Below are 26945 nucleotides of genomic sequence, written 5' to 3' on the forward strand. Positions count from 1 at the left end.
GCAGGAACTGAAGATGGCTACAGTACAGGCCTGGCAGAGCATCACCAAGGAAGATACATCGACATCACCAGACGCTGGGTATCGCAGACTTCAAGCAGTCATTGCATGCAAAGGATATGCGACCAAATATGAATAATGATTGCTTTATTCTACGTTATGTTAAACAGTCCAATGTTTTTTGATGCCCGAAAATTGGGGGGGGACTATGTACAAAAGCCTCTATAATTTCTATTACGGTTCATCCGATATGTATGAAAATACCCTCAAATTAAAGCTGACAGTCTGCACTTCACCCTCATTGTCATTGTATCCTTTCAACATTAAGTGCTAGAATACAGAACCAAAATAACAAAAAAATGGTCACTGTCCAATTAATTATGGTGCTCACTGTAGGTCTGTAGCAGTTTGGGTCTAGAGTGTCTCCCCCTTTGAAGAGGGGGATGATCGTGGCAGCTTTCCAATCTTTAGGAATCTCAGACGATACGAAAGAGAGGTTGAACAGGCTAGTAATAGGGGTTGCAACAATTTCGGCAGATAATTTTAGAAAGAGAGGGTCCAGATTGTCTAGCCCGGCTGATTTGTAGGGGTCCAGATTTTGCAGCTCTTTCAGAACATCAGCTATCTGGATTTGGGTGAAATGGGTTAGGCTTGGGCGAGTTGCTGTGGGGGGTGCAGGGCAGTTGACCGAGGTAGGGGTAGCCAGGTGGAAAGCATGGCCAGCCATAGAAAAATGCTTATTGAAATTCTCAATTATAGTGGATTTATCGGTGGTGACAGTGTTTCCTAGCCTCAGTGCAGTGGGCAGCTGGGTGGAGGTGCTCTTATTCTCCATGGACTTTACAGTGTCCCAGAACTTTTTTGAGTTTGTGCTACAGGATGCAAATTTCTGTTTGAAAAAGCTAGCCTTAGCTTTCCTAACTGCCTGTGTATATTGGTTCCTGACTTCCCTGAAAAGTTGCATATCACGGGGGCTATTCGATGCTAATTCAGTACGCCACAAGATGTTTTTGTACTGGTCAAGGGCAATCAGGTCTGGAGTGAACCAAGGGCTAAATCTGTTCCTGGTTCTACATTTTTTGAATGGGGCATGCTTATTTAAGATGGTGAGGAAGGCACTTTTAAAGAATAGCCAGGCATCCTCTACTGACGGGATTTACATTTTACTCATTTAGCAGACGCTCTTATCCAGAGCGACTTACAGTAGTGAATGCATACATTTCATACATTTTTTCTTTTTCGTACTGGCCCCCTGTGGGAATCAAACCCACAACCCTGGCATTGCAAACACCATGCTCTACCAACTGAGCCACAGGGAAGCTATGAGGTCAATATCCTTCCAGGATACCCGGGCCAGGTCGATTAGAAAGGCCTGCTTGCTGAAGTGTTTTAGGGAGCGTTTGGGGTGGTCGTTTGACCGCAGACCCATTACGGATGTAGGCAATGAGGCAGTGATCGCTGAGATCTTTGCTGAAAACAGCAGAGGTGTATTTGGAGGGCAAGTTAGTTAGGATGATATCTATGAGGGTGCCCGTGTTTACAGATTTGGGGTTGTACCTGGTAGGTTCATTGATAATTTGTGTGAGATTGAGGGCATCGAGCTTAGATTGTAGGATGGCCAGGGTGTTAAGCATGTCCAAATTTAGGTCACCTAGCAGCACGAGCTCTGAAGATAGATGGGGGGCAATCAATTCACATATGGTGTCCAGGGCACAGCTGGGGGCAGAGGGTGGTCTATAGCAAGCGGCAACGGTGAGAGACTTGTTTCTGGAAAGGTGAATTTTTAAAAGTAGAAGCTTGAATTGTTTGGGTACAGACTTGGATAGTAAGACAAAACTCTGCAGGCTTACTCCGCCCCCTTTGGCAGTTCTATCTTGTCGGAAAATGTTATAGTTAGGGATGGAAATTTCAGGGGTTTTGGTGGTCTTCCTAAGCCAGGATTCAGACATGGCTAGGACATCCGGGTTAGCAGAGTTTGCTAAAGCAGTGAATAAAACAAACTTAGGGAGGAGGCTTCTAATGTTAACATGCATGAAACCAAGGCTTTTATGGTTACAGAAGTCAACAAATGAGAGCACCTGGGGAATAGGAGTGGAGCTAGGCACTGCAGGGCCTGGATTAACCTCTACATCACCAGAGGAACAGAGGAGGCGTAGGATAAGGGTACGGCTAAAGGCTATAAGAACTGGCCGTCTAGTACGTTCGTAACAGAGAGTAAAAGGAGCAGGTTTCTGGGCGCGATAGAATAGATTTAAGGCATAATGTACAGACAAAGGTATGGTGGGATGAGAATATATTGGATGTAAACCTAGGCATTTATTGATTGATGAGAGATTGTCTCTAGAAACATTTAAACCAGCTGATGTCACCGCATGTGTTTGAGGTGGAACTAAAGGGTTGGCTAAGGCATATTGAGCAGGGCTAGAGGCTCTACAGTGAAATAAGACAATATCACTAACCAGAACAGCAATGGACAAGGCATACTGACATTAGGATGAGGCATTCGTAGCCGAGTGATCATAGGGGTCCAGTGAGTAGTTAGGCTGGCTGGATACACGGCGATTCAGACAGCTAGCAGGCCGGGGCAGGCAGAAGGGCCTTAGAGGGACGTCGCGACGGAGGATGTCTGTTATAGCCTCCTCGTGTGGATTAGTAAGGTTCCGTGTATCAAAGGGGTCCAGTCCAATTGGCAAAATAGGTATAGTGGCCCAAGAAATTGGCCGATGGATCTCTTCAGCTAGGTCTAGACAGCTAGCGGGCCGTGGCTAGCAGGCTAGCAGATGGGCATTCAGGGGACGTCGCGACGGAGGGGCCTGTTGGAAAAAAAACAACCCTCAGGCAGATTACGTCGGTAGTCCAGTCGTGATGGATAAGAAGGGCTTCGTGTAGTAAAAGGGGTCCAAGCCAATTGGCAAAATAGGTATAGTGGCGCAAGAAATTGGCCGATGGATCTCTTCAGCTAAACAGTCCAATATGCTCTAGACAGCTAGCGGGCCGCGGCTAGCAGGCTAGCAGATGGGCATTCAGGGGACTTCATGACGTAGGAGCCAGTTGAATAACCCCCTCGGGCAGATTACGTCGGTAGTCCAGTCGTGAAGGAGCTCCGTACCGGCAGTAAAAGGGGTCCAGGCCAATTGGCCAAATTGGTATTGTAGCCCCGGAGTGGCTGATGGACCTCTTCAGCTAGCCGGGAGATGGGCCTAGCATGGGCTAGCTCCAGGCTAACTGGTGCTTGCTTCGGGACAGAGACATTATCCGAGTGGCTACTCCTGGCTTGCTGCGATGATCCAGGTGAAAAGGTTCACAGCTTGCGATAGGAATCCGGGGATATGGAGAGAAAATAGGTCCGGTATGCTCTGGTTTGAATCACGTTGTGCAAACTGGCGAGAGTTTTCTGAGCTATAGGTTAGCTGATGACCGCTCGCAGTGGTTAGCTGACTACTAGCTAGTAGCTAGTTAGCGGGCTAGCTTCTTTTGGGGGATTCCTGTTCAGAAGTAAAGAAAAATACTTAAGAAAAAAAGCAGATACACACCACATTGGGTGAGGCGGGTTGCAGGAGAGTATTTTGAAGTTGAGGTTTAGAAAAATATAAAAAAGACATGCGAAGAAAAATACATAGAAAGATATATACATAGGACACGACGAGACGAGGACAAAGACGTCTGACTGCTACGCCATCTTGGATTGACCTTGTCACAACACAATTGATTGGCTCAAACGCATTAAGGAAAGAAATTCCACAAATTAACTTAAGGCACACCTGTTAATTGAAATGCATTCTAGGTGACTACCTCATGAAGCTGGTTGAGAGAATGCCAAGAGTGTGCAAAGCTGTCAAAGGCAAAGTGTGGCTATTTTGAAGAATCTAAAATATATAATATGTTTTGTTTAACACTTTTGTGCTTACTGCATGATTCCATATTTGTTATTTCATAGTTTTGATGTCTTCACTATTATTCTATAATGTAGAAAATAGTCTAAATTAAGAAAAACCCTTGAGTAGGTGTCCAAACATTTGACTGGTACTGTGTCACACCCTGATCTGCTTCACCTGTCTTTGTGCTTGTCTCCACCCCCCTCCAGGTGTCGCCCATCTTCCCCATGATCCCCAGTGTATTTATACCTGTGTTCTCTGTTTGTCTGTTGCCAGTTCGTTTTGTCTGTCAAGTCTACCAGCGGGTTTCCCCTTGCTCCGGTCTTGCTATTGTCCCTTTTTTCTAGTTTTGACCATTCTGCCTGCCCTGAACCTGCCTGCCGTTCTGTACCTTGTCACTGCCCAGGATTATGAACCTCTGCCTACCCTGATCCTGAGACTGCCTGCCGTTCTGTACCTTTTGACTCTGATCTGGATTACTGGCCTCTGCCTGCCCTTGACAGCCTCCACCTTAACTATTCAGGCTCCCGAGTGGCACAGCAGTTTAAGACACTGCATCTAGGTACTAGAGGCGTCACTACAGACCATGGTTCGATCCCGGGCTGTATCACAACTGGATGTGATCGGGAGTCCCATAAGGCAGTGCACAATTGGCCCAGCATCGTCCGGGTTAGGGGAGGGTTTGGCCGGGGGAGGGTTTGGCTGGGCTAGGCCGTCATTGTAAAATAAGAATTTGTTCTTAACTGACTTGCCTAGTTAAATAAAGGTTAAACATTGTTTTAAATAGCAGCCTCTCTTCTCATAGCCTCAACACTAACTACCAAGGCTCTCCCACTGTGTTCATTTGCAGGCTCTACTCTGGCAGCATGCTCCTCTCTGTAAATCGTCCATCTTCTCACAGCCTTCACCCTAACTACCCAGCCAGGCAGCCTCAGCCATACTGCACTGGAACACTGTCAACACCATTTCTATTCAAGTGCAGAAGAGTTTGTCCTGTGAATACTAGTAGCATTTAGGGCACAACATAATGGCTTCACTGATAATGGGTATTTGATCATTTGTTATTTGATAATGGGTATACTTCACAAAGTGATGCTTTTCCTCAATTGATGTATTTATGCTATAGAGTATTCTTCCCCATCTAACCTCTCTGGTGTTCTCTCTGTGTTTCTCTCACGCTCCCTCTCTCTCGTTCCTTCTCAAGTTGGTCCCATTTTAAAATCATTTCTCACATTGATTGTGTTCTCTTGCTTCTCCCAGATTTTCTTTGTTTTGATTTTGTTCAACAGTTGCCTCAGAGAGAGCACAGAGCTGTTCTGCGGTCTGAGCTGGGGCTCTAGGGTAAACGAGAGAGAGAGACATATGTAAACAGGTTTCCCATGCCAATAAAGCCCTAAAATTGAGAGAAAGAGAAGGGGGAGGGAGAGAACGAGGGAAAGAAAGAGGGAGAGAGAGTGTGGGGGGGACTGCAGGGCTACCCATTGGAAGCCCTGTGTTTCATTAATTCTCCCTGCCTAGTCTTACAGTAAATAGGTTACAGCTGTAGGCATGTTCTCTCATTTATAGGGAAAAAAATGAGTATTACAATAGCATGCTTTCCAGTGACAGAAAGTGTAATTATTTTCAAGGAAGAGATGGAATGTATTCCATTGTATTCATTTCAGAGCTCATGCATAAATGAAACCCAGACCTTGCTTTATTACTTGTCAGCTCAGTCCTAGAACAGTGTGAAAGGTGCAGAGCCATTTTGTCCTGTATTGTTCGGAATCATGTCCCAGGAGAGATCAAAGTATATTTAATTTGTGTCTACAATCCCATGTTATCTAGCTCAATAAATACAGGAAGAAGCACTGACTGTAGCCAATCAAGGGCCATATTCAGCACATAGCATAAGACAACATTCCCCAGGTATAATTAAATCCACTCATGCATTGCACAGCACTTAATTTGATCGCTGATCATTTTCCTGCACTGTAGGAAATGTAAACGTATAGTGTATGAGTTTTAAAAAGGCTTCAAGTTTTTACAGTACTTTCCACTGACATTTTAGACTTGATTTGCCTTAACGAAAAGTGTATCAACCCCTACAAAAATGTCCATTAATTATAATCCACATTTCCTGTTGCTGCAAGATTATTTTCCTACTTAAGCAAACTGGCTCAAATTAAGATCCTACATCTGTAGCTGATAAGGGTTTGAAAGTTAGAAATTATGTCAATGGATGGGAGTTAAATTCTCTTTACTGACCAACTCAATTAGTCACAAAGTTATAAATATATACCTTTTATCACTTTATATGGTACTACACTCAGCGGGCAAGGGTCAATGGTAGTCCAAGCAGCCCAATAAAAAGCATTATCAGCTTGAGGTGAATGGTGAAAAGAGTAAGATACTGGCTAAGTGTGCTTTATGGCTGTTGGGCTGTTAGCACAGGTCTTATCAGCTGTGGGTGTGCATAGTTGGGAAGGGCCCGTAAGTAAGCATTTTGCAGTTAGTCTACGCCTGTTTGCGAAGCATCAATCAAGTGTATTTATAAAGCCCTTTTTTTTACATCGGCCAATGTCACAAAGTGCTGTACAGAAACCTAGCCTAAAGCCCCAAACAGCAAGCAATGCAGATGTAGAAGCACGGTGGCTAGGAAAAACTCCCTAGAAAGGCCAGAACCTAGGAAGAAACCTAGAGAGGAGGCAAGTCCTCTTCTGGCTATGCCGGGTGGAGATCATAACAGAACATGGCCAAGATGTTCAAATGTTCATAGATGACAAGCAGCGTCAGATAATAATAATCACAGTGGTTGTAGAGGGTGCAACAGGTCAGCACCTCAGGAGTAAATGTCAGTTGGCTTTTCATAGCTGATCATTCAGAGTTAGAGAGAGCAGGTGTGGTAGAGAGAGAGTCCAAAACAGCAGGTCCGGGACAAGGTTGCACATCCAGTGAACAGGTCAGGGTTCCAAGCATGTGACAAATAAAATTGGATTTGATTGAATATAATATTCACTCTGACCCCCATCTTTCTGCTACATGTGAAGATGTCCACCTGGGGCACTGATATCTGACCCAGACTAGATGAAGGCTAGCAGTGGCATACCGCAGTTTCCAAACCATGGTTGACCAAATCCCTGACCAAAATGGCTGACCTTTATCTCATCATAAGAAGGTTCATGGCCATTCTAGTATTCTAATTCTTAATTCTAATTCCTAATTCTATGTGGCTACAGGGTCAGACGATTAGGTTACGTATAGTACTAATCATGCATTTGACAGGCTGTTTATGACTGGCACACGTTCAGTACACACACAGCTACGGACACACACAGAGCTACGTACGGACACACACACACACAGGCTGTGGCATGGTAAAAGGTTTATCCAAGGCAGATGGAGCAGGTAGGTTTTCAGTCAACTCAGCACGTGTCAGGCCCTGTTTGACTGGCAATTTCACACTGATCCAAAGGTGTGAAACCGATACCTCCAAGGTTATTAGGGTGGTAGGTAGCCTAGCGGTTAGAGCGTTGGGCCAGTAACCAAAGAGGCGCCAGTTGGTATAACCGAGTCTAGAAGGTGAAAAATCTGATGTGTCCTTGAGCAAGGCACTTAACCCTAATTTTCTCCAGGGGCACCGTACCAGTATGGCTGACCCTATAGAACAACACATTTTGCTGCACCCATCTGTTGAATGTGACCACAAAACATATATTATTTTTCAATAAGCATGCTTATGCCAACAGGTAGTGGTAGTGATAACATGACAGAACACTGTTGTGCTCTTGAGCAGGGTAGGTAATTAACCTGAACTGCCGGAGTTTACCAATGCAAAGTTGTATACAATACTGCAACTTAGTGTCTGCTGTTTGAATGTGTTTGACCTATTTCCAGAGAGACTCGGCAGGCATCCCCTGGTGTCGTTCTACAGAATGGTCACGACAGCTCTGACTAATCTCTCCTGACCCTTTAATAACCTGAGAGAGATGCTCAAGGTGAGGGAAAGGAGCCGAAATGAGTAAACACGTGGGAGGAAGATAGATATCGAAATGAAGAGTTCCTTTTGGCACAGAACTTTTAGAGCAGAGTGAAATGCTTACTCAGAATACGAACATGACATTAAAGAGTGGAGCTGATTTAAGGAAATCTCAAAGGAGGTCACAGAGTCATTGTAAGTACCTTATGTGAACATTGCCTCATATTGTCTATCCCCTAACCATTTGAGTGAGTATAATTGCCTCCTCTGATATATATATATATATATATGTAAGTACAAGTAGTATAGGCTTTTTGTGTACTTTACTAAGGGTTGCAAAGGGAGGGTATATTACTGGAAGCTTTTAAAGTGTACCAGTAAACTACAATCATTTAATCTTTCAAGGATTTTATGTCATCTATCACAATACATCTAGTGGCCCTTTTGAGTACTTCATATTATCACAGGTGTCTGTAATAATCTCAAATCAAATGTTATTGGTCACATACACATGGTTAGCAGATGTTATTGCGAGTGTAGTGAAATGCTTGTGCTTCTAGTTAGATATTGCTGCACTGTCGGAACAAGTAATCTAACAATTCCACAACTACCTAATACACTCAAATCTAAGTAAAGAAATGGAATAAGAATATATAAATATATGGATGAGCAATGACGGAGCGGAATTGGTAAAGATAAAATAGATGGTATAAAATACAGTATATACATATGAGATGAGTAATGCAAGATATGTAAACATTATTAAAGTGGCATTATTAAAGTGACTAGTGATCCATTTATTAAAGTGGCCAATGATTTCAAGTCTGTATGTAGGCAGCAGCCTCTGTGTTTTAGGGATGGCTGGTTAACAGTCTGATGGCCTTGAGATAGAAGCTGTTTTTCAGTCTCTCGGACCCAGCTTTGATGCACCTGTACTGACCTCGCCTTCTGGATGGTAGCGGGGTGAACAGGCAGTGGCTCAGGTGGTTGATGTCCTTGATGATCTTTTTGGCCTTCCTGTGACATTGGGTGCTGTAGGTGTCCTGGAGGGCAGGAAGTGTGGCCCCAGTAATGCGTTGGGGCAGATCGCACCTCCCTCTGGAGAGCCTTGCGATTGCGGAGGGTGCAGTTGCCGTACCATGCGGTGATACGGGGCGGCAGGTAGCCTAGTGGTTAGAGCGTTGGACTAGTAACCCGAAAGGTTGCAAGATTGAATCCCCGAGCTGACAAGGTAAAAATCTGTCGTTCTGCCCTTGAATTTGTTCTTAACTGACTTGCCTAGTTAAATAAAGAAAAAAATACAGCCCGACAGGATGCTTTCAATTGTGCATCTGTAAAAGTTTGTGAGGGTTTAAGGTGACAAGCCAAATTTCTTTAGCCTCTTGAGGTTGAAGAGGCTCTGTTGCACCTTCTTCACCACACTGTGTGGGTGGTCCATTTCAGTTTGTCAGAGATGAGTACGCCAAGGAACTTGAAGCTTTCCACCTTCTCCACTGCGGCCTCTTTCGATGTAGATGAGAGTGTGCACCCTCTGCTGTTTCCTGAAGTCCACAATCATCTCCTTTGTTTTGTTGGCGTTGAGTGATCAAGCCTACTACTGTTGTGTCGTCTACAAACTTGAATTGAGTTGGAGGTGTGCTTGGCCACGCAGTCATGGGTGAACAGGGAGTACAGGAGGGAGCTGAGCACGCACCCTTGTTGAGGATGAGCAGAGTGGAGGTGTTGTTTCCTACCTTCACCACCAGGGGGCGGCCCGTCAGGATGTCCAGGACCCAGTTGCACAGGGCGGGGTTCAGACCCAGGGCCTCAAGCTTAATGATGAGCTTGGAGGGTACTATGGTGTTGAATGCTGAGCTATAGTCAATAAACAGCGTTCTTACATAGGTATTCCTCTTGTTCAGATGGGATAGGGCAGTGTGCAGAGTGATGGTGATTGCATCGTCTGTGGATCTATTGGGGCGGTAAGCAAATTTAACTGGGTCTAGGGTCTGATGCTGCCACAATGCGACCACGCAGTGATGATGCCACGTTTCCTCCAGACGTGACACTTGGCATTTAAGCTAAAGAGTTCAATCTTGGTTTCATCAGACCAGAGAATCTTGTTTCTGTGGCCACTGTGTTCTTGCGGGCCTTCAATGCTACAGACATTTTTTGGGAACCCTTCCCCAGATCTGTGCCTCGACACAATCCTGTTTCGGAGCTCTACGGACAATTCCTTCAACCTCATGGCTTGGTTTTTGCTCTGACATGCACTGTCAACTGCGGGACCTTTATATAAACAGGTGTGTGCCTTTCCAAACCATGTCCAGTCAATTGAATTTACCACAGGTGGACTCCAATCAAGTTGTAGAAACATCAAGAATTATCAATGAAAACAGGTTTCACCTGAGCACAATTTTGAGTATCATAGCAAAAGATCTGCATAACTTATGTAAATAAGGTATCCGTTTTTTATTTTTTATAAATTTGCAAAAATGTCTAAAATCCAGTTTTCACTTTGTCATTATGGTGTATTGTGTGTAGATCAATGAGGAGCATTTTTTATTTAATCAATTTTAGAATAAGGCTGTAATATAACATGTGGAAAAAGGGAAGGGGTCTGAATACTTTCTGAATGCAGTGTATATTCATTGAAACTGCAGCTTTTGTTGGAAACATGACAATTAATGAACATTATCAATCCTGTTGCTCAGTCCCTTTACGCCTACCTAGCTATATGTACATGTTGTAGCTACCTCAATTACCTTGTACCCCTGCACATCGACTTGGTACTGGTACTCCCTATATATAGCCATGTTATTTTTTACTCGTTATTGTTATTTGTTATTCATTGTGTATTTACTCCTTGTGCTTCTGCATTGTTGGGATGGACCCGTAAGTAAGCATTTCACTGTTAGTCTACACCTGTTGTTTACGAAGCGTGTGACAAATAACATTGGATTTGATTTGGCATTCATTTTAGACAGGGGTGGAAAAAGTACCCAATTGTCATACTTAAAAGTATAAATACCTTAATAGAAAGCTACTCACGTAAAAGTGAAAGTCAGCCAGTAAAATACTACTTGAGTAAAAGTCTAAAAGTATTGTTTAAATATACTTAAGTATCAAAAGTCAAAGTATAAATCATTTAAAATTCCTTTATATTATTTATTGTTTTCAAAATGTATGGATAGCCAGGGGCCACTTAGACATTATTTACAAAAGATGCATTTGTGTTTAGTGAGTCCGCCAGGCCAGAGACAGTAGGGATGACCAGGGTTGTTCTCTTGATAAGTGCTTGAATTTGACAATTTTCCTGTCCGGCTAAGCATTCAAAAGTAACGAGTACTTTTGGGTGTCTGGGAAATGTATGGAGTAAAAGGTACATTACTTTCTTTAGGAATGTAGTGAAGTAAAAGTAAAGGTTATCAAAAATATGAATAGTAAAGTGAAGTACAGATATCCAGAAAAACGACTTAAGTAGTACTTTAATGTATTTTTACTTAAAGTACTTTACACCCCTGATTTTGGAAACAGAATTAAACATTTTCAGAGAGTACTGTACGTGCACACACCCAAAGATATTTCTCAACACATGTAGCTGCAAATGCTGATTCAGAAACTGAAATGTTAATGATAAACTTTATTAATTAGATAAATTACCCATTGTGAACTTAGTACAAGAACAGTATGTGCTATGAGGCAGGAAATAGAGGGAAACAGAGAGAGTTGTCTTGGTCCCTCACGCTGTTGTGTTGTGGTGTGTGCCACTGCACTGAGCTGCCACTCCAGCCTGTGTTAGGGGAACCCTGTGGCAAGCTGGAGTCACCATGAGGAGTGGCTTATTGGTGGATCAGAACAGGGAAGGTGTTGCCTGACACTGTTAGTCTGCTCCTTCCCTATCCTTCACTCAGTCTTCCTCTCTCCTCCCCTCCCTCCTCCACTCCTTCCCCCTGCCCAACAGTACCCTTCTCTGGGCTAATTAAAGCACCCTGGTATTCACCTCTGGAGAAACCTGGAGGGGTCCCATAGAGGTGGACCAGGAGGGGTTGGTGGAGAATAAGGCTCCTTCAGAGGCTGTTAGATGATTACTTAGTAGTGGGTGGGTAGGTTTAGGTGTGAAAGCCAGTGTGTGTGTATGTGTGTATGCGTGCCCAATCAGAATGGTAGCTTGTCTTGAACCAAACTTGTTGTTGGATGTTAGCTTCCCAGGCCCTGTGGCAAAGTATGAATCATAGCATGCACATCCATTTGTGCAGCAGGCCTAGCAGCAGTACTAAAATGTTGTAAAATATTTGTACTCAGAACAGCATCTCTGTGGTGTCCCCTTTTAAAACCACCCAGGCCAATAGAATAGAATAGTTAGCAGGACCCCCTGGTTCTCACAAGGCTCCGCCAACCCAGACATTCACCATGTATAATACAGATGCCCAGAGGCCAAACAGCCTGGATCGATATTGTCAATAAACAACTTTAGACCAAAGTGTTGATGAAGCAGACATTGATCCAGCCGGATGAGTCAAGTGTGTCTTTACATGCTCAGCTGAAGGGTAGCCGACTGGAGAACATTTACTTTTGTATTACCTAGCTACAGTAGGCCCTCTTCCCAGTTCCCTGAGAGACTTGAATATTATTTATGCCCGAACACCCTTTTGAGCATATTGCTGAAGTGTCCTACTACTGTTTAGTAAATGACTATGGCTAAACATGCATTTTTGTAAGTCCACATCCCTCAGTGCAACTCCTTACATTTCTCATAATGAGACTGGGTCATCCCACCATTTAGAGTAGATTTTGATATTTAAGTGCACAAAAAACAGGTCAGTAGGAATCAGTGTATATCCACTGAAACACTATAACACTAAACCAATTCAGTCCAATCAACGTAGGCTGAATATGATGTGGCTGTCCATGAGGTACTGATGTCTGTGTGTGTGTCTCTGTGTGTGTGTGTGTGTGTGTGTGTGTGTGTGTGTGTGTCTCTGTCTGTGTCTCTGTGTGTGTGTTTGCTTGCAAGTAGAAAAAACATGTTGACTCACCCTACTTGTAGAGAAACGCCAATCCCATCCTCCTCTCTTTCATGTTGCCAAAACGGTCTATGACTGTCATACAGTACATGCTTTTAGTTTTTGTTGTCCTAGGCTACCTGGCTAAAGTGCTTGCTCGCTAGCCTAACTTCCTTTCATGGGCAACAATGAGCCGGTTAGTTAACATTAGCCCACTACATATTGAACTCCCATCCTTTCAGGCACGATGTGTGAATTTATGGTTGGATCAGAATCGCCGTTACAATCATTGGCCAGTACTGTCACGGTGGTATAAAGGATTTTGGAGACAGGCGCAGGAATACACAATAGGGTTTTTAATACACCTTAAACAAACACGTATACAAAAACACTGGGCTGTACCCAAACAAAAGAGCGAGGGGAAACCTCGTTGAACGACACAGGACAATACCCGTAATCCACAATATATATAGCATGCAGCATAACAGCTGCACCAACGCATAGGTACTCACACCACCAACAGACATAGGAACAATAACCGACAAAGACAGAAGATACAGAGGAATGGAGTTAAATGGGAACCAGTTGTATGTAATCAGACAGTCCGGGGTTGATGATAATGAATCCCGTTCAGTGAAGCCTAGAAAGCCGGTGACGTAGACCTCCGGAACTGGTGAACATGAGCATCAGTACCGGGGGGATCCGTGACAAGTACGGAGAATTAAGTAAAACCACAAGTTCAAATCCCTATCTCCATCCATGGCTAATTTAGGAAAGGGCCAATTTTAGCTAGTTAGCCACCGGAGGACAACAACACAACGAGATGCAACAACAACAAAAATGTTTGGTGTGAAGCCAAATCAAAACTGGCTGCCCATTCACAGTTGAGCTCACTCAGTTTAGCTCAACACTGATTGTCTATTATTATTTCCATTTTTTATCAACGGAGGGCAAATGCTCACTGGCTTCCCTTGTATTCAATGCACTGGGCGGCAACAATATCATCATATTTTTTACCAGGCAGCATCCGATAGATGGGCCACACATACAGATACAGAGGGGCACTGTTTCACTCGCTCTGATGCTTTCTCTGGTGAGTTACTGTACATTCAGCCTCTTTCTAATTGAGAGACGAAAGATTGGCATCCATCAACACATGCCACTCTAACTAACCTGATTCAGCTGATCAACCAGCTAATTATTAGAATCAGGTGTGCTAAATTAGGGTTGGAGTGAAAACCTACAGGACGATAGCTGTCCAGGTCCAGGGTTGGAGTGAAAACCTACAGGACGATAGCTGTCCAGGTCCAGGGTTGGAGTGAAAACCTACAGGACTGTAGCTCTCCAGGTCCAGGGTTGGAGTGAAAACCTACAGGACGATAGCTGTCCAGGTCCAGGGTTGGAGTGAAAACCTACAGGACGATAGCTGTCCAGGTCCAGGGTTGGAGTGAAAACCTACAGGACGATAGCTGTCCAGGTCCAGGGTTGGAGTGAAAACCTACAGGACGATAGCTGTCCAGGTCCAGGGTTGGAGAGCCCTGCTCTGTGTATTACTGATTCATGGGGGTAAATGAAGGGGAATGTGGACAGATTACAAGATTCTCCCACCATTTGCTTTTATCACTCCCCACCCACCCCCAGACGCTTTAGGTGTTATGTGAAAAGTGTCTGGAAAAAGTTAATTCGTAGGGTCAGAAATGTTCATCCCCCACTTTCCCATTTCTAGACAGATTGCGTACCTTGAGAGACTTAAGTCGTACCAGAGTTTTCCTGAGGCGACTGAGGGGAAAGAATAGGGAGGGACAAAGGAGGCCAATGCTGATGACCACTTACCTTCTGTCCACCAGGAGAGTGGCTAGACTGAGCATAGCCATTAGCCTCAATGGGTCTAAAATTACCCTGACGGACAGTAGTAGAGTGGTGGAGATTGAAGGAGAGGAAGAGAAGGATTGAAGGGAAAGAAATACATCAATGGGACAGCTAAGGTCTTCACTAGACTAACCTAGAATTACTAGATTTAACCTTGAAGGGAGAAAAAAAATGTCTACTTCATATTCTTAATCTCCAGCACCACCCCAACAGCAACATACTGTATGTGAAAATGGAACATTTCTGTTTTGAAGAAAAATAGATAAAGGAAGATAAGTGTTTACAATGACACAATCTGTGTGCATCGTGATTTTAACCAATAATGAGTAGGCATTTCCTACTTATTGGTTGATGATGTCATCGGAAACACTTATCTTCCTCTATATTTTGGACTACAAAACATAGAAACGTTACATTTTCACATACAGTATATTCCTGTTGGGGTGGTGCTGGAGATTATGAATATGAAGTTGAAAAATGTTGAAATGTCCCTTTAATAGAGTTTAAAAGAAACACTTACACAAATGCACATGTTAACCAACATCCTGATTTACAAATTCACATTAATGCTGATGTGCACTGAAATAGGGAATAGGGGATGCCTTATATTCTTAATCCTCTGTGAGGTTGCATAAACAGAGCTCCTCTGGCTGAAACGTGAGTTGACACATTTTATCTGTGCTGTCGTGACTGTAGAGACAGAGGCTGTCTCTCCCTGGAAATCTTGGGATTTGTGTCAGGTCTTGAAATGGATGTTACCATAACATAGCCATAACATAGTATGATCTCAACCAGAGGAGGCTGCTGATGGGAGAACAGCTCATAATAATGGCTGGAATGGAGTAAATGGAATGGTATCATATGGTTTTCATATGTTTCATACCATTCCATTCACTCCATTTAACTCCATTCCATCCATTATTATGAGCTGTCCTTTCCTCAGCAGCCTCCACTGATCTCAACCCAGAACTGTTTTAAACTAACACTAAATCATAGGTGCTGGCCTCTCCCTATTTCACTTAATGGATTGTTTGTTCAGAGCTTTAGAAACTGAAATCTTTAGTTGAATCCTACAGACGAAGAACCATATATGTGACAATTTTTCCATTTTAAGATAATCAGTTATTTTTATATTATTAATTGTGTGTACCACATTAGGTGTTCTATGGTTGACAAATAATTCACCATACTCATATCTTCCAACAACAATTGATATTTTTTTTGTTATTTCAAAAAATACTTCTTTTATTGCTGTTTTAATTTTTAGAATGTGGAAGAACAGTATATCTCCAGCGATGATTTCAGTTTGTGGAAGAACAGTATATGTGACATTTTGCATGACACTTGTAAGATGTCCTTTTTTAACACCTGATATGATGTTTTAAGTACTTTCAAGTACAGATGCCCTTCATGTAAATAACTTAAATGCAATATATAGTTAATTAATTTGTATGGAGGTTCATTTAAAGGTGGTCTATCAACTTTAGCACTGATGACTTTTCTTAAAAGTTGAGTCATGAAATCTTAGTCTCATTTAAAATGAAGCCCTCAATGTGAACATACCATAGAATAACTACAAAAATAGAATACAATTAAATTAATTCAATCAAAAGAAGCACAACTTGTACATATCAAATATGGATCAATGTGATGTGCCAATATGCATGTCCATTATGCAGGTCCCTAAGGTCAATATTACAAAACGTTCAGAAAACCATTCTCTTTGCGTTTAACACTATGATCAGCAATTAAGTTTTGAATTGCGTTAAACCCATGCTAAAGGCAAGAAATGTCCTTCTGTACTGAGGTGACAGCAGTAAATAAGTTAACTGCTTAGAGTTAATGCTAAATGTGGTGACAGAGAGATGTACTGTATATTGTAATGAATAAAAAAAGGGAATCATTAGGATATTTTATTGTTAGAACAACATGTTGCATGTTGATGGGATGTTAGTAAACTATTTTCTGTGCAATACCTGTGACTTTTAACCACCTCACTGAGGTGATCTGTAGTCCAGCTGGTCGCTTGAGGACAGAATCTGGAAGGTGCCTGAAGTCTTCACATTGCATCCTCATCACCTTGAATGGTTTCGCTGGTTGTGCTTCAAGTATCATCTTTGAAACATCATCAGGTGTATGAAGGACTGACTCCTTGCACCTCTTCTCGATGGTGGCAAAAGATCGATCACAAGGAAGAAAAGAATGACCAGAGACCATGAACTTCTGCTCAACTTGGGTAAAGTAACCCACAGAGACGAGCATCGACATCAGATTGAGCATCCGCCAGTTGTTATTCTGCCCACAGCATCTGTCACTGAAGATGATCAACTTGCGCACCTCTGGTTTGGTGAGTGGCGTGAATTTTGTCTTCACCCACTTCAATATGCAGCTTGCTACCTCAATGGACCCTCGGTGTGCAATCCCCTCATGCCAAACACACATGTATGCAGGATCTTCTTTTCCAAGTTCCTGGATCTTCTCCTCTTCAGATGTTGCTGCTGACATCTTAGTGAAGAATGTGTCACATTTGCCACAGGTGTCACTCCTGGGTTGGCCGAAATTGAGACTGCTGTTTGAAAATGTCCCTATAAACCCAGAATTTTGCAGTTGATGTGGTATTCTTCTCTTTGTAGAACATATACATTTATTGATAGTAAAACATATACTGTAGCACATTCAGGGTATTGCTTGATCAGGACCCCCATCTTTCACACACACTCCCAACCTATACACAGAATGAGTTTGTATTGCACCATTGTGTAACACTGCACTTTTAGAGTTAACGTTAATGTACGTATCATTACTGTCAAAGTTAAACTATGCAAGTGTTCAATATAGCTATTATAATAGGAGTTTTGTCCTATTTCTAACCTGTTCTAAGCCGGAGAGAATCAACGCTTGTTGTTTCTCGTATGGGACAGTGTAGAAACTGTTGAACAGATGCAGCTTGCGCTCATCAGTCAACTTTCCACAATCCTTTCTGCACGTCGTGGAACACGCTCTTCCCTGCAGGATACAGTGTAACGTTACATATAACTAGCTAGCTACTGTAGCCATGTCGAATCATCCGGTGGATGGACAAAAAGTAGCTAGCTATGTTTCTTCTATAATCTAGCAATAACATTTGTAACGATAGTGTATAAATTAGTAGCCAACGAACTTTAGCTAATATATTTTCTCTATAGTTACAAATTAGACAACCCAGAACATACATGTTAGTTACTGTACTCTATAGCTAGCTAGCTTGATTGTTTGATATACGGTTCTTCCACATACCTCTTTTGGACAGCTTTTCACATTTTTTTCTTGACCCTTACGATTTGTATAGGGTTTTCCAGCATTCCGTAAGATCTTCCTTTGCCTGTCTTTCCATTCTTTTAGTTTTGTTTTACGTTTCTTTCCCACATTTCGGCGATTTTCATCAGCAACAGAAAAGGTGTGCGCTTATCCGTCCATTCTGAGTGGTGCACATAAACGGTTATTCCACGAGAGCCTATCTTTAAATTAAAAAATATTGTTAATTAGCGCGTGGAAAGCTTGTGAAACCGGTTCACTATAGAAAAAGGGTGTCCAATAATGATTTTTCATGTATATCTCTTTTTTTTGAAAAATGTCACATATACGGTTCTTCGTCTGTAGGATTCAGTTGTCTTTAATTCTGACCTACAGTACCCATGAGACCACTAGAGGGCCCTTTGGTCATTCGACTGTAGGAAAGGGCTACAAAGCAGACTATTTCCCATAGGAAAACACTGGGGCCCCACAAGGGTACGTGCTCAGCCCCCTCCTGTACTCCCTGTTCACCCATGACTGTGTGGCCATGCACGCCTCCAACTCAATCATCAAGGTTGCAGATGACACAATGACGAGACAGCCTACAGGGAGGAGGTAAGGGCACTCGAAGTGTGCCAGTTCTTTGTTTTGTTTGTGTTGTAGAAACTGCCGGTCCAAGTAGAATGACACTGCTGGCTACAAGCAAAGCAGGCACATTAAATTAGAACAAGACAGAATACTTTTTGTTGTTTCTGTTTTATTTTTTGATGGTAACGGGCAGAGGCTGTGGTGTGAGAAAGGTTGGTTGTGCCCATGAGTCTGAACCAACCAGACCAATTGGCCTGTGGGTGGCATTCTGCCCATCTTTCTGGGAGGCAGTGGATTTGGAGGGCAGTCCAAGACCGTTTCTGCTGCTCAGCCTTATTAAAACAATATTACAGAGAATTTCCCCCTACGCCACCCACACGCCCCGTCTCTGTCTAACTGGAACAGGCTCCTTATTTCTTTTTCTTTCTCCCTCTTTCACTCTCTCACTCTCGCTTTTTCTCTTCTATGTACTCTCTCTCTCTCTCTACTCCCCTCTCTCTCCTCTCTCTCTCCACCCACACAGTGAGGTGAGAAAGCAGCCAGCTCCAGCAGGAACTGGGAAATACTCACATCCTCTGAGCCCTCTATCTGCCAAAAAACAGAGCAACACAAAACAAAAGTTGATGCATGGCTCTGTTGGCTCAGGAGGTGTAGCCTACATCTTAGAGATTTTGCACAAAACAAAAGCCCCAGAGCCACTCTGCTGAGGAGAGCTAGAGGCAGATGGAGCTCCCTGGTGTTCAGAGGGGAGAGTGAACGAGCGACAAGTCAATGCCAATGAGGTTTATTACAATATAGAGGAGTGGCTGAGTACACCTGATATTCCTAGGGGGAAATCAGCTTGCCATTCTAATCCTTATGTTTTATTAGAGAGAAAAGGACAGCAAGATAAAAACAGACCTTACGACATGCAGAGCAAAATAACAAGAGAGCAGCACAGGCTGAATGCAGAGGAAGGGAGAGTAGGATGGATGGTGAGCGAGGGAAGGAAGGGAATCGAGAGTAGGAAGTAGAGAGGGAGTTGATTTATTGCCACCTCGATGAATCAATAAACTCACAGATCTGAGCTCCAGTTAGCTGCTGCTGCAGGCCTTTCCTTGGCTGCTCCGGAGCAGAAAGGCCGACAGATGTGAGGACCAGAGGAAACCCATTTATACTATGAGGCTCCCGCTCTCACACAACCTAGGAGCAGAAGGTGCGAGGAGAGGGCGTTCAAACCCCCAGGCAAACAGGACTGTGATTAAGAGGAGAGGGAGGGAGCTCAGGCCAATGTGTGTGTAGTCTGATACATCCTCCCCTGACTGCATGGTCCCGTGTGGCTCAGTTGGTAGAGCATGGTGTTTGCAATGCCAGGGTTGTGGGTTCAATTCCCACGGGGGACCAGTACGGAGAAAAAATGTATGCATTCACTACTGTAAGTCGCTCTGGATAAGAGTGTCTGCTAAATGACTAAAATGTAAATGTAAAGCTGTATATATAAATCTCTCCATGCCCACTTTGTCATTATCATTTGTTTTACAGACTTCCTCCTACTGTAATGTCCAGCTGGAGCCTAGAGGAGGGAGCTTAACCCTCGTCCCAAAACCATAACATATACTTACTTCCATGACATATCTAGCTAGAGTCCTGCTCTCCAGTGTCACTTCCGCACGGTGCAGCTGCCTCATAGCTTTCTAATGAATATTTCATCAGACTGTGGCAGAGAGCAGGTTTTTGTTTTGTGCCTTTTTTCTGCTTGGTCTCAGAGCCAGTGAGGTGTGTGATGATAGACGATGACTGTGTCAGAGGACCAGTAGCACCACTCTTCTCGGTTTGAACTCTCCATACACTTTATTTTTTATTTCACTAGTCCAGTCATCTGACGATTAATATGATCATTACATGCCATATACTTTATTTGCCACAGAATACATCCTTTTTTAAAACAGATGAGATAGGGTTGAGTAAAACACACTGTCGGGAGTGCCAGTTAGATGCCTCTGCTCTGTAGAAAAGGGACAGTAGAGCCAATACCAGCCTTTTTCTGTGGAGGGTGACATTTGGCCTTATTTGACCAGTTCTGAGAGAGGGAGAGAAACACACACTAATACATGACACTCACCAAAAACACTTCTCAAAGCAATTCTCCTAGTTGTCTACTTTCTGTTTTTATTGCCTGGCTGCAGTGGGACCTCAGATCCTCTGTCGTGTTGAACAACATCCATAGTCCCCCATAACAGGACTCTGTAGCTCAATGAACACAGGCTAATTAAAGGGATAATCCACCCTAGAAATGAAATGGGACATGATACGTCATCATAAAGTTCTCGTCACTGCTAGTCGGAACTGAGAAACTCTGAAATGTTCGATTTGCTAACTGGTTGTTATACACGTGCCACGTTCAACAAGTTAGCAAGTTGGATATTTCAGAGTTTCCTAGCACGTGAACACAGCATAACAAACTATCTAATTTCAGAATGGTTTTATAACAATTACCTGCACTCCAGATCGCCATATAAGCCAATAAATGGTATGGGCATACATGTCTACAACACATCCATCTGTCTATGACTTCACAACAAAGTATATATTTTGTTCAAATGTCCTCAAAGTGCACAGTCCACCGACAGATGAATAACCTTTCTACCTTCAACTACCATGGACCATGGAGCAAAGCAGTTTTCTGCTCTCGTCTCCCTTCTTGCGGGCTCGCAGGGCCCTTGCACGTTGCCATAGCAACCTGACACACAGCTTTGAGCTAGATAGGCAATCTCTACAAGGTTGAACATGGTGAGATTCACAGGAGGTTGGTGGCACCTTAATTGGGGAGAACGGGCTCGTTCTAATGACTGGAGTGGAATTAGTGGAATGGTAACATATATATATCTAACACATGGTTTCCAGATGTTTGATGCCTTCCATTTGCGCCATTATTATGAGCCGTCCTCCCCTCAGCAGGCTCCTGTGGTGAGATTGTAACTCCTAAATTGATAGTGCAGTTTTACAACTAGCTAACTACTTCACATGCTGATATTGACTTTGGTATTGTGTGTAGCTACAAGTAGAGGCTGCTGGGGGGAGGACACACACCATTCCACTCAATCCGCTCCAGCCACTACAACGAGCCTGTCCTTCCCAATTAAGTTGTCACCAACCTCCTGTGGTAGCTATGTTTTCTAGCTAGCTACCTAGCCAGCCAGCCTTTCTAGAGAGAGCATTGCGTTGTGGATTTTGTAGTCAACTTGAGCTCTGCCGATTTGCACATACATTTTCACGTTGCTTCCTAATTTATTATTATTTGCGTTATTTAACAATGTAAATCAAATTCATTTGTGGTTTTGAGTCGATTATTCCGTTAAGTTAAGATCATTTGTCTTCACATGCTAGCTGCAGGGGTATTCAACTCTTACCCTATGAGGTCCAGCACCAGCTGGTTTTCTGTTCTACCTGATAAATAATTGCACCCACCTGGTGTCCCAGGTCTAAATCAGTCCCTAATTAGAGGGCAACAATGTAAAAAATGCAGTGGAGCTGGCTTCGTGATCCAGAGTTGAGTTTGAGGGCGCTAGAGGATACCTAACTGCCAAAATAAGATGCTTGGTCCCAGCTTGGTTATCATCTACACTAAATGGCTATTCTGTGCTCTAGAGTCTAGAGAACCAAAACAAAACTTGCAAAGAAGATTGGCTTTTCAATTCTATTCTCTGTGTAGTTTTTAACAGTCTCTGGTCTTTCTTTTCACAGTCTCAAAACCACACTGAAGAAAAAGCTGACCAACGACGTGGCCAATCTGTCTGGCATCCCTCTGTCTGGCCGAGACGTCCACCGGGTGGCCTACTACCTCCAGAGTAAGGGCAACTCTGTGTCGGCCGTGGACCTCAGCTTCACTGAGCTGCAGGACGAGAGCCTGCGTCTACTGCTGCCCTACCTGGGCTCCATGCCCAAGCTCACCACCTTGGCCATCAACGGCAACCGTCTGACGGTGGGCGTGCTGAAGGACCTGACGGAGGTGGTGAAGAACCCCCTGCAGTTCGCCAGCCTGGCATGGGTGGACTTGGGCAACAACGTGGACATCTTCACTGTGCCACAGCCCCTCCTAGTGGCCCTGCGCAGACGCTTCGGCCTCCGGAGCAGCCTGCCCACCATCTACGAGTATAACGAGGTGCAGGTCTATAGTAGTTATACCCTGGAGACCTCTATTGAAGAACCCAGCCGGTATGAGGAGGAGGAGGGAGAGGGGGAAGTGGAGGAGGATAAGCTGGAGCTAGAGGCATGGAGAGGTGGGGAGAAGGTTGGGGAGAAGTGTGTATCCACGGATGTGGCTCTGCACTACTGTGAGAGGTGATGAGTCAGAGCCAGCGTTGTGGTTTAACAACCCTTTGTACCCTAGTGTACTCTCACCTTGGCCTGAGCCCTGCCTCCCGTTTCAGCATGCGTCATCATCGCAGGAGAAGCCTGGGGTCACCAAATTCATAAACCACTCACTAGGAGAAAACACTATTGTGTGTTGTCTCTTTATATGTTCCGATTGCAGAGAGAGTTCAAGCCAGTTTTGCCAGAAAATGTACATTTGAGAAAAAACAGACTGTTCTTGTGTTGATAAAGACATTGGTATTCTATGCACTGCAGTGATATTTTTACTGTGTCCTCCTGCGTATGTCATTCTTTATGAGCAAAGCAATCCTACACAACAGGAATAAGAAAGATTAGATTTCACCTGACTGTTTTGGCTTTCTAATGTCAAGTGCTTTTTTTCTAGTGAGGTACTTCTATATAGCACATGCAGACTGGATGACACAGTGGGAGGGTTTGTTTCTATAAATATGATGTTGTGTTTTATTGCACAACACACATTTTCTAAACGCTGATTTCAAAACAGATGGTTTTAATTATACATCCAGCAGATTCACATTTATCCAAAAATAGTTTTTGTTTTCCAAGTAGAGCAGACCCGACTAGGCTGTGAACCTCAACTGGCAGGTTCTGGGTCAGGCTGCCCTTGCCCTGGGCTGGGTGCTGGGGAGAGGACACCCAGTCTGTCTGTCTGGGAAGGAGTGAGCTGAGGAGAGGACACCCCATCTGTCTGTCTGTCTGTCTGGGAAGGAGTGAGCTGAGGAGAGGACACCCCATCTGTCTGTCTGTCTGTCTGTCTGTCTGTCTGGGAAGGAGTGAGCTGAGGAGAGGACACCCCATCTGTCTGTCTGTCTGTCTGGGAAGGAGTGAGCTGAGGAGAGGACACCCCATCTGTCTGTCTGTCTGTCTGGGAAGGAGTGAGCTGAGGAGAGGACACCCCATCTGTCTGTCTGTCTGTCTGTCTGTCTGGGAAGGAGTGAGCTGAGGAGAGGACACCCCATCTGTCTGTCTGTCTGTCTGGGAAGGAGTGAGCTGAGGAGAGGACACCCCATCTGTCTGTCTGTCTGTCTGGGAAGGAGTGAGCTGAGGAGAGGACACCCCATCTGTCTGTCTGTCTGTCTGGGAAGGAGTGAGCTGGGGAGAGGACACCCCGTCTGTCTGTCTTGGAAGGACTGAGCTGGGGAGTGGACACCCAGGCTGTCTGTCTGTCTGGGAGGGAGTGAGCTGGGGAGTGGACACCCAGGCTGTCTGTCTGTCTGGGAGGGAGTGTGTGTGGGCAGCTGATGAACTGACCGCTGCCTCTGTCAGGTTGTGTAAGAGGTGACAAGGCAGACAGATGGTGGGGAGAGGGAAAAAAAACATCAGAATTATCTCTCGACTGCATCTTTCGCCATGGGTTAAATGAAAGATTCTAATTGTGAATCGTACCATAAAGAAATAAAATGTACCCCTTGTCTTTCAAATGAAAGGCAAAAATATTGAGATGAGGAATGAGATAAAAATGTATTATCATCTGTACTGCTGTTTGCACATAATATGAAAGTGAATTGTAAATGAGATGGTCAAAGGGAGCGTGTCACAGGGGTCTTTTTAGATATTTTGTTTAGTGTTCAACTTGAGCATTATTTTGTATTGTTTTTTTAAGGTGGCATGATGGTTACTGCAGCTCAACAATAGTCTGCAGAGAACATTTTAAAGAAATGATGATGAAATATGTTTTTGCGTGTGTATTTGTTTGTGCACTCATGTGGTTGTGTATGCGTTTCTGTGTGCCCAGGTGTGTGGCTGTGTGTGTTTGTAAGTGCTCTGAACATACCTGGTGTCCTCTAGAAACCTATTGTTTGCACTTTAAATGCAAGAACAAGTCAATGACTGTTATCCAGTCACAAATCTCTCATTGAATATCCACTAGAATGGATCAATCTTCATCCAAACCACCATAGTCATTACAATATGACTTCCAGCATACCTTATCTATCTGTTTCCCACCTAAGTTTACTCTACAGTAACAACCATGGTTTTCTCTGAAAATTATAGAATACTGTTAATATGACTTCTTGCTTACTGTAACAAAATAAATACATGTTACAATTCTTTGGTCATTTTTGTTGTTTGTTTTTAACAGTATTAACTGATGTAATTTCCCCCAAGACAAGGCCATAGGAGCTGCACACTTATATTATTTTCATCAAGGATATCCCCCTCTATAGTTTTATAGCTTTCCAATACATCAGATGGATTTTCTGCCAGGGTTTGTGTTTTGGGTGAGTGAAATGGACATGAGGCCCAGCCCTGTATGGACCTGCCAGTGTGATTGTAATATCACCATGGTACTTGACTGTGACTGCTCTGCTTGGTAGTCACTTCCCTGGTCATAGGGGAAGTACCGTTATGTCAGGCCATCCATCTTATGCTCTTATTAGGCCTGTAGAAGGTCATGTTGGAGCTCATTGTCAGGTAAGAGGGGATCCTGGGCCAATGTGTAGCTGGCGTTGATCCAGGCAGACTAGTGTAACGTAAACCATGCTTAGCATTCCTTCTAATAGCATCTCCAAGGCAAAGAGCTCATTCACAGGTTCATGCGATATGGTCTTATGACAAAAGCTCTGCTGCTGGGTACAGTAGATTATCACTTTCCCATGTCCAATGTGGGTGTGCTGACATAAAACACTAAGATCTTTTTGTTTTTCACAGAATTCAGCCCAATGTCCGTTTTAAAATGTCCTATGTGAGCCTTTATAATGATTCTGAGAGGACACCACTTGCATTGTTTGTGGTTAGTCAAGCTTCCACAGACCAGTGTTTTTTAATCCCATTCCTCAGCCCTTGGATGTGTACAGATGCTGCTGTTCGACTGTAACACCAGTGTTACACTAGTGCATAGACCCTTATGTTATACTAGGGAAATAGTGTTTCCATAGCTAGGGCTGACAGTGAGGACTTGTGAAGAGCAGAATCAACAACATCTGCGTTATCAAAACAGTTGCATTGTGAGAAGGCGTTAAAGTTTACAGCTAACCATGGTTATGTATTGGCTCATTCATCCCCCTTCATCTCCCCTGTAACTATTCCCTAGGTTGTTTCTGTAAATTAGAATGTGTTCTCAGTCAACTTACATGGTAAACCGAATGAAAAAATTATGTAAATTCCAGCTGAACAGTACCGGTGGCCTGGCTTTGGCCCCAAGTGAGATCCGGTCTGCCAGAGCCAAGGCCAAGTGAGACAGAGGTGCAGGCCCATGTAGATGGAAACAGACAAGTCTGAGCTTCTGGCTAAAACAGGGTAAATCTTACTTAAAAATGTTGCCATTAGAGGTCAGAGGTTAATGAACAGAATAGGCTGTGCAGGACAGTGTGTACCAGCTTTTGACTGGTAAACCTCACACTGATTGTACCCATACTCCCTCATTTACCAGTGGACATAGTATGACGGGTATTTTTCCTGTCAAGGAAGACTTACTGGAACTAGATGTTCATGGAATTCAAGACCGACAGTCTAAGAAGCCCTTCAATACTATGCAATTGCACTCAGTTTTAACTGTGGATATGCAGAGGGGACTAGCTTGTAATGCCAAGGGGTAATCTCAATGTATTTAGCACCTTATCCATGTCTGGTGGTATAAATAAAACATTGTTTTGTCTCACATTATTCCTGTGTGTTTGTGTTATGTTTGGTCTGATGTTGCAATGTCATTGTGTCATCATTGTAATATATTTTTTCTTATTATTCTCATGTATTCAAAAGGTTCAAGTGCTATTACTGATGCTTTTTCCCAGAATCCATACTCCACCTGGTAGTGCTATTGGTCCCATGGCAGCTCATATGGACCACAGCCAGAAACCATCGCTACAGTGTAACTCCTCACAGGCCTGACCTCCAAAATGACAGGACTGGTTCACTATTAACAATACAGGAATGGTCTGTTGATTTCAATCTGTTTTTCTAATCTCCCAAACCCCAGTATTTCTACTTTGCACCCTCATCTACTGTCAAATCTACCATTCCAGTGTTTTAATTGCTATATTGTATTTACTTCGCCACCATGGCCTATTTATTGCCTTTACCTCC

The 26945-nt window shown here is 43.6% G+C and overlaps 1 protein-coding gene across 1 annotated transcript in view; it reads left to right on the top strand.

Annotated features, from left to right (window-relative positions):
- LOC115149170 (leucine-rich repeat-containing protein 75B-like) overlaps positions 1 to 24971 on the top strand; it is a 56945-nt gene extending 31974 nt beyond the window's left edge. The window contains exon 4 of the mRNA XM_029691768.1: positions 22269 to 24971. Coding sequence (XP_029547628.1) covers positions 22269 to 22869 — 601 coding nt within the window. The 3' untranslated portion in view covers positions 22870 to 24971. The remainder of the gene's footprint in view (positions 1 to 22268) is intronic.
- Positions 24972 to 26945: the final 1974 nt, after the last annotated feature.

This window comes from Salmo trutta, chromosome 15, assembly GCF_901001165.1.
Source record: "Salmo trutta chromosome 15, fSalTru1.1, whole genome shotgun sequence".
NCBI lineage: Eukaryota > Metazoa > Chordata > Actinopteri > Salmoniformes > Salmonidae > Salmo > Salmo trutta.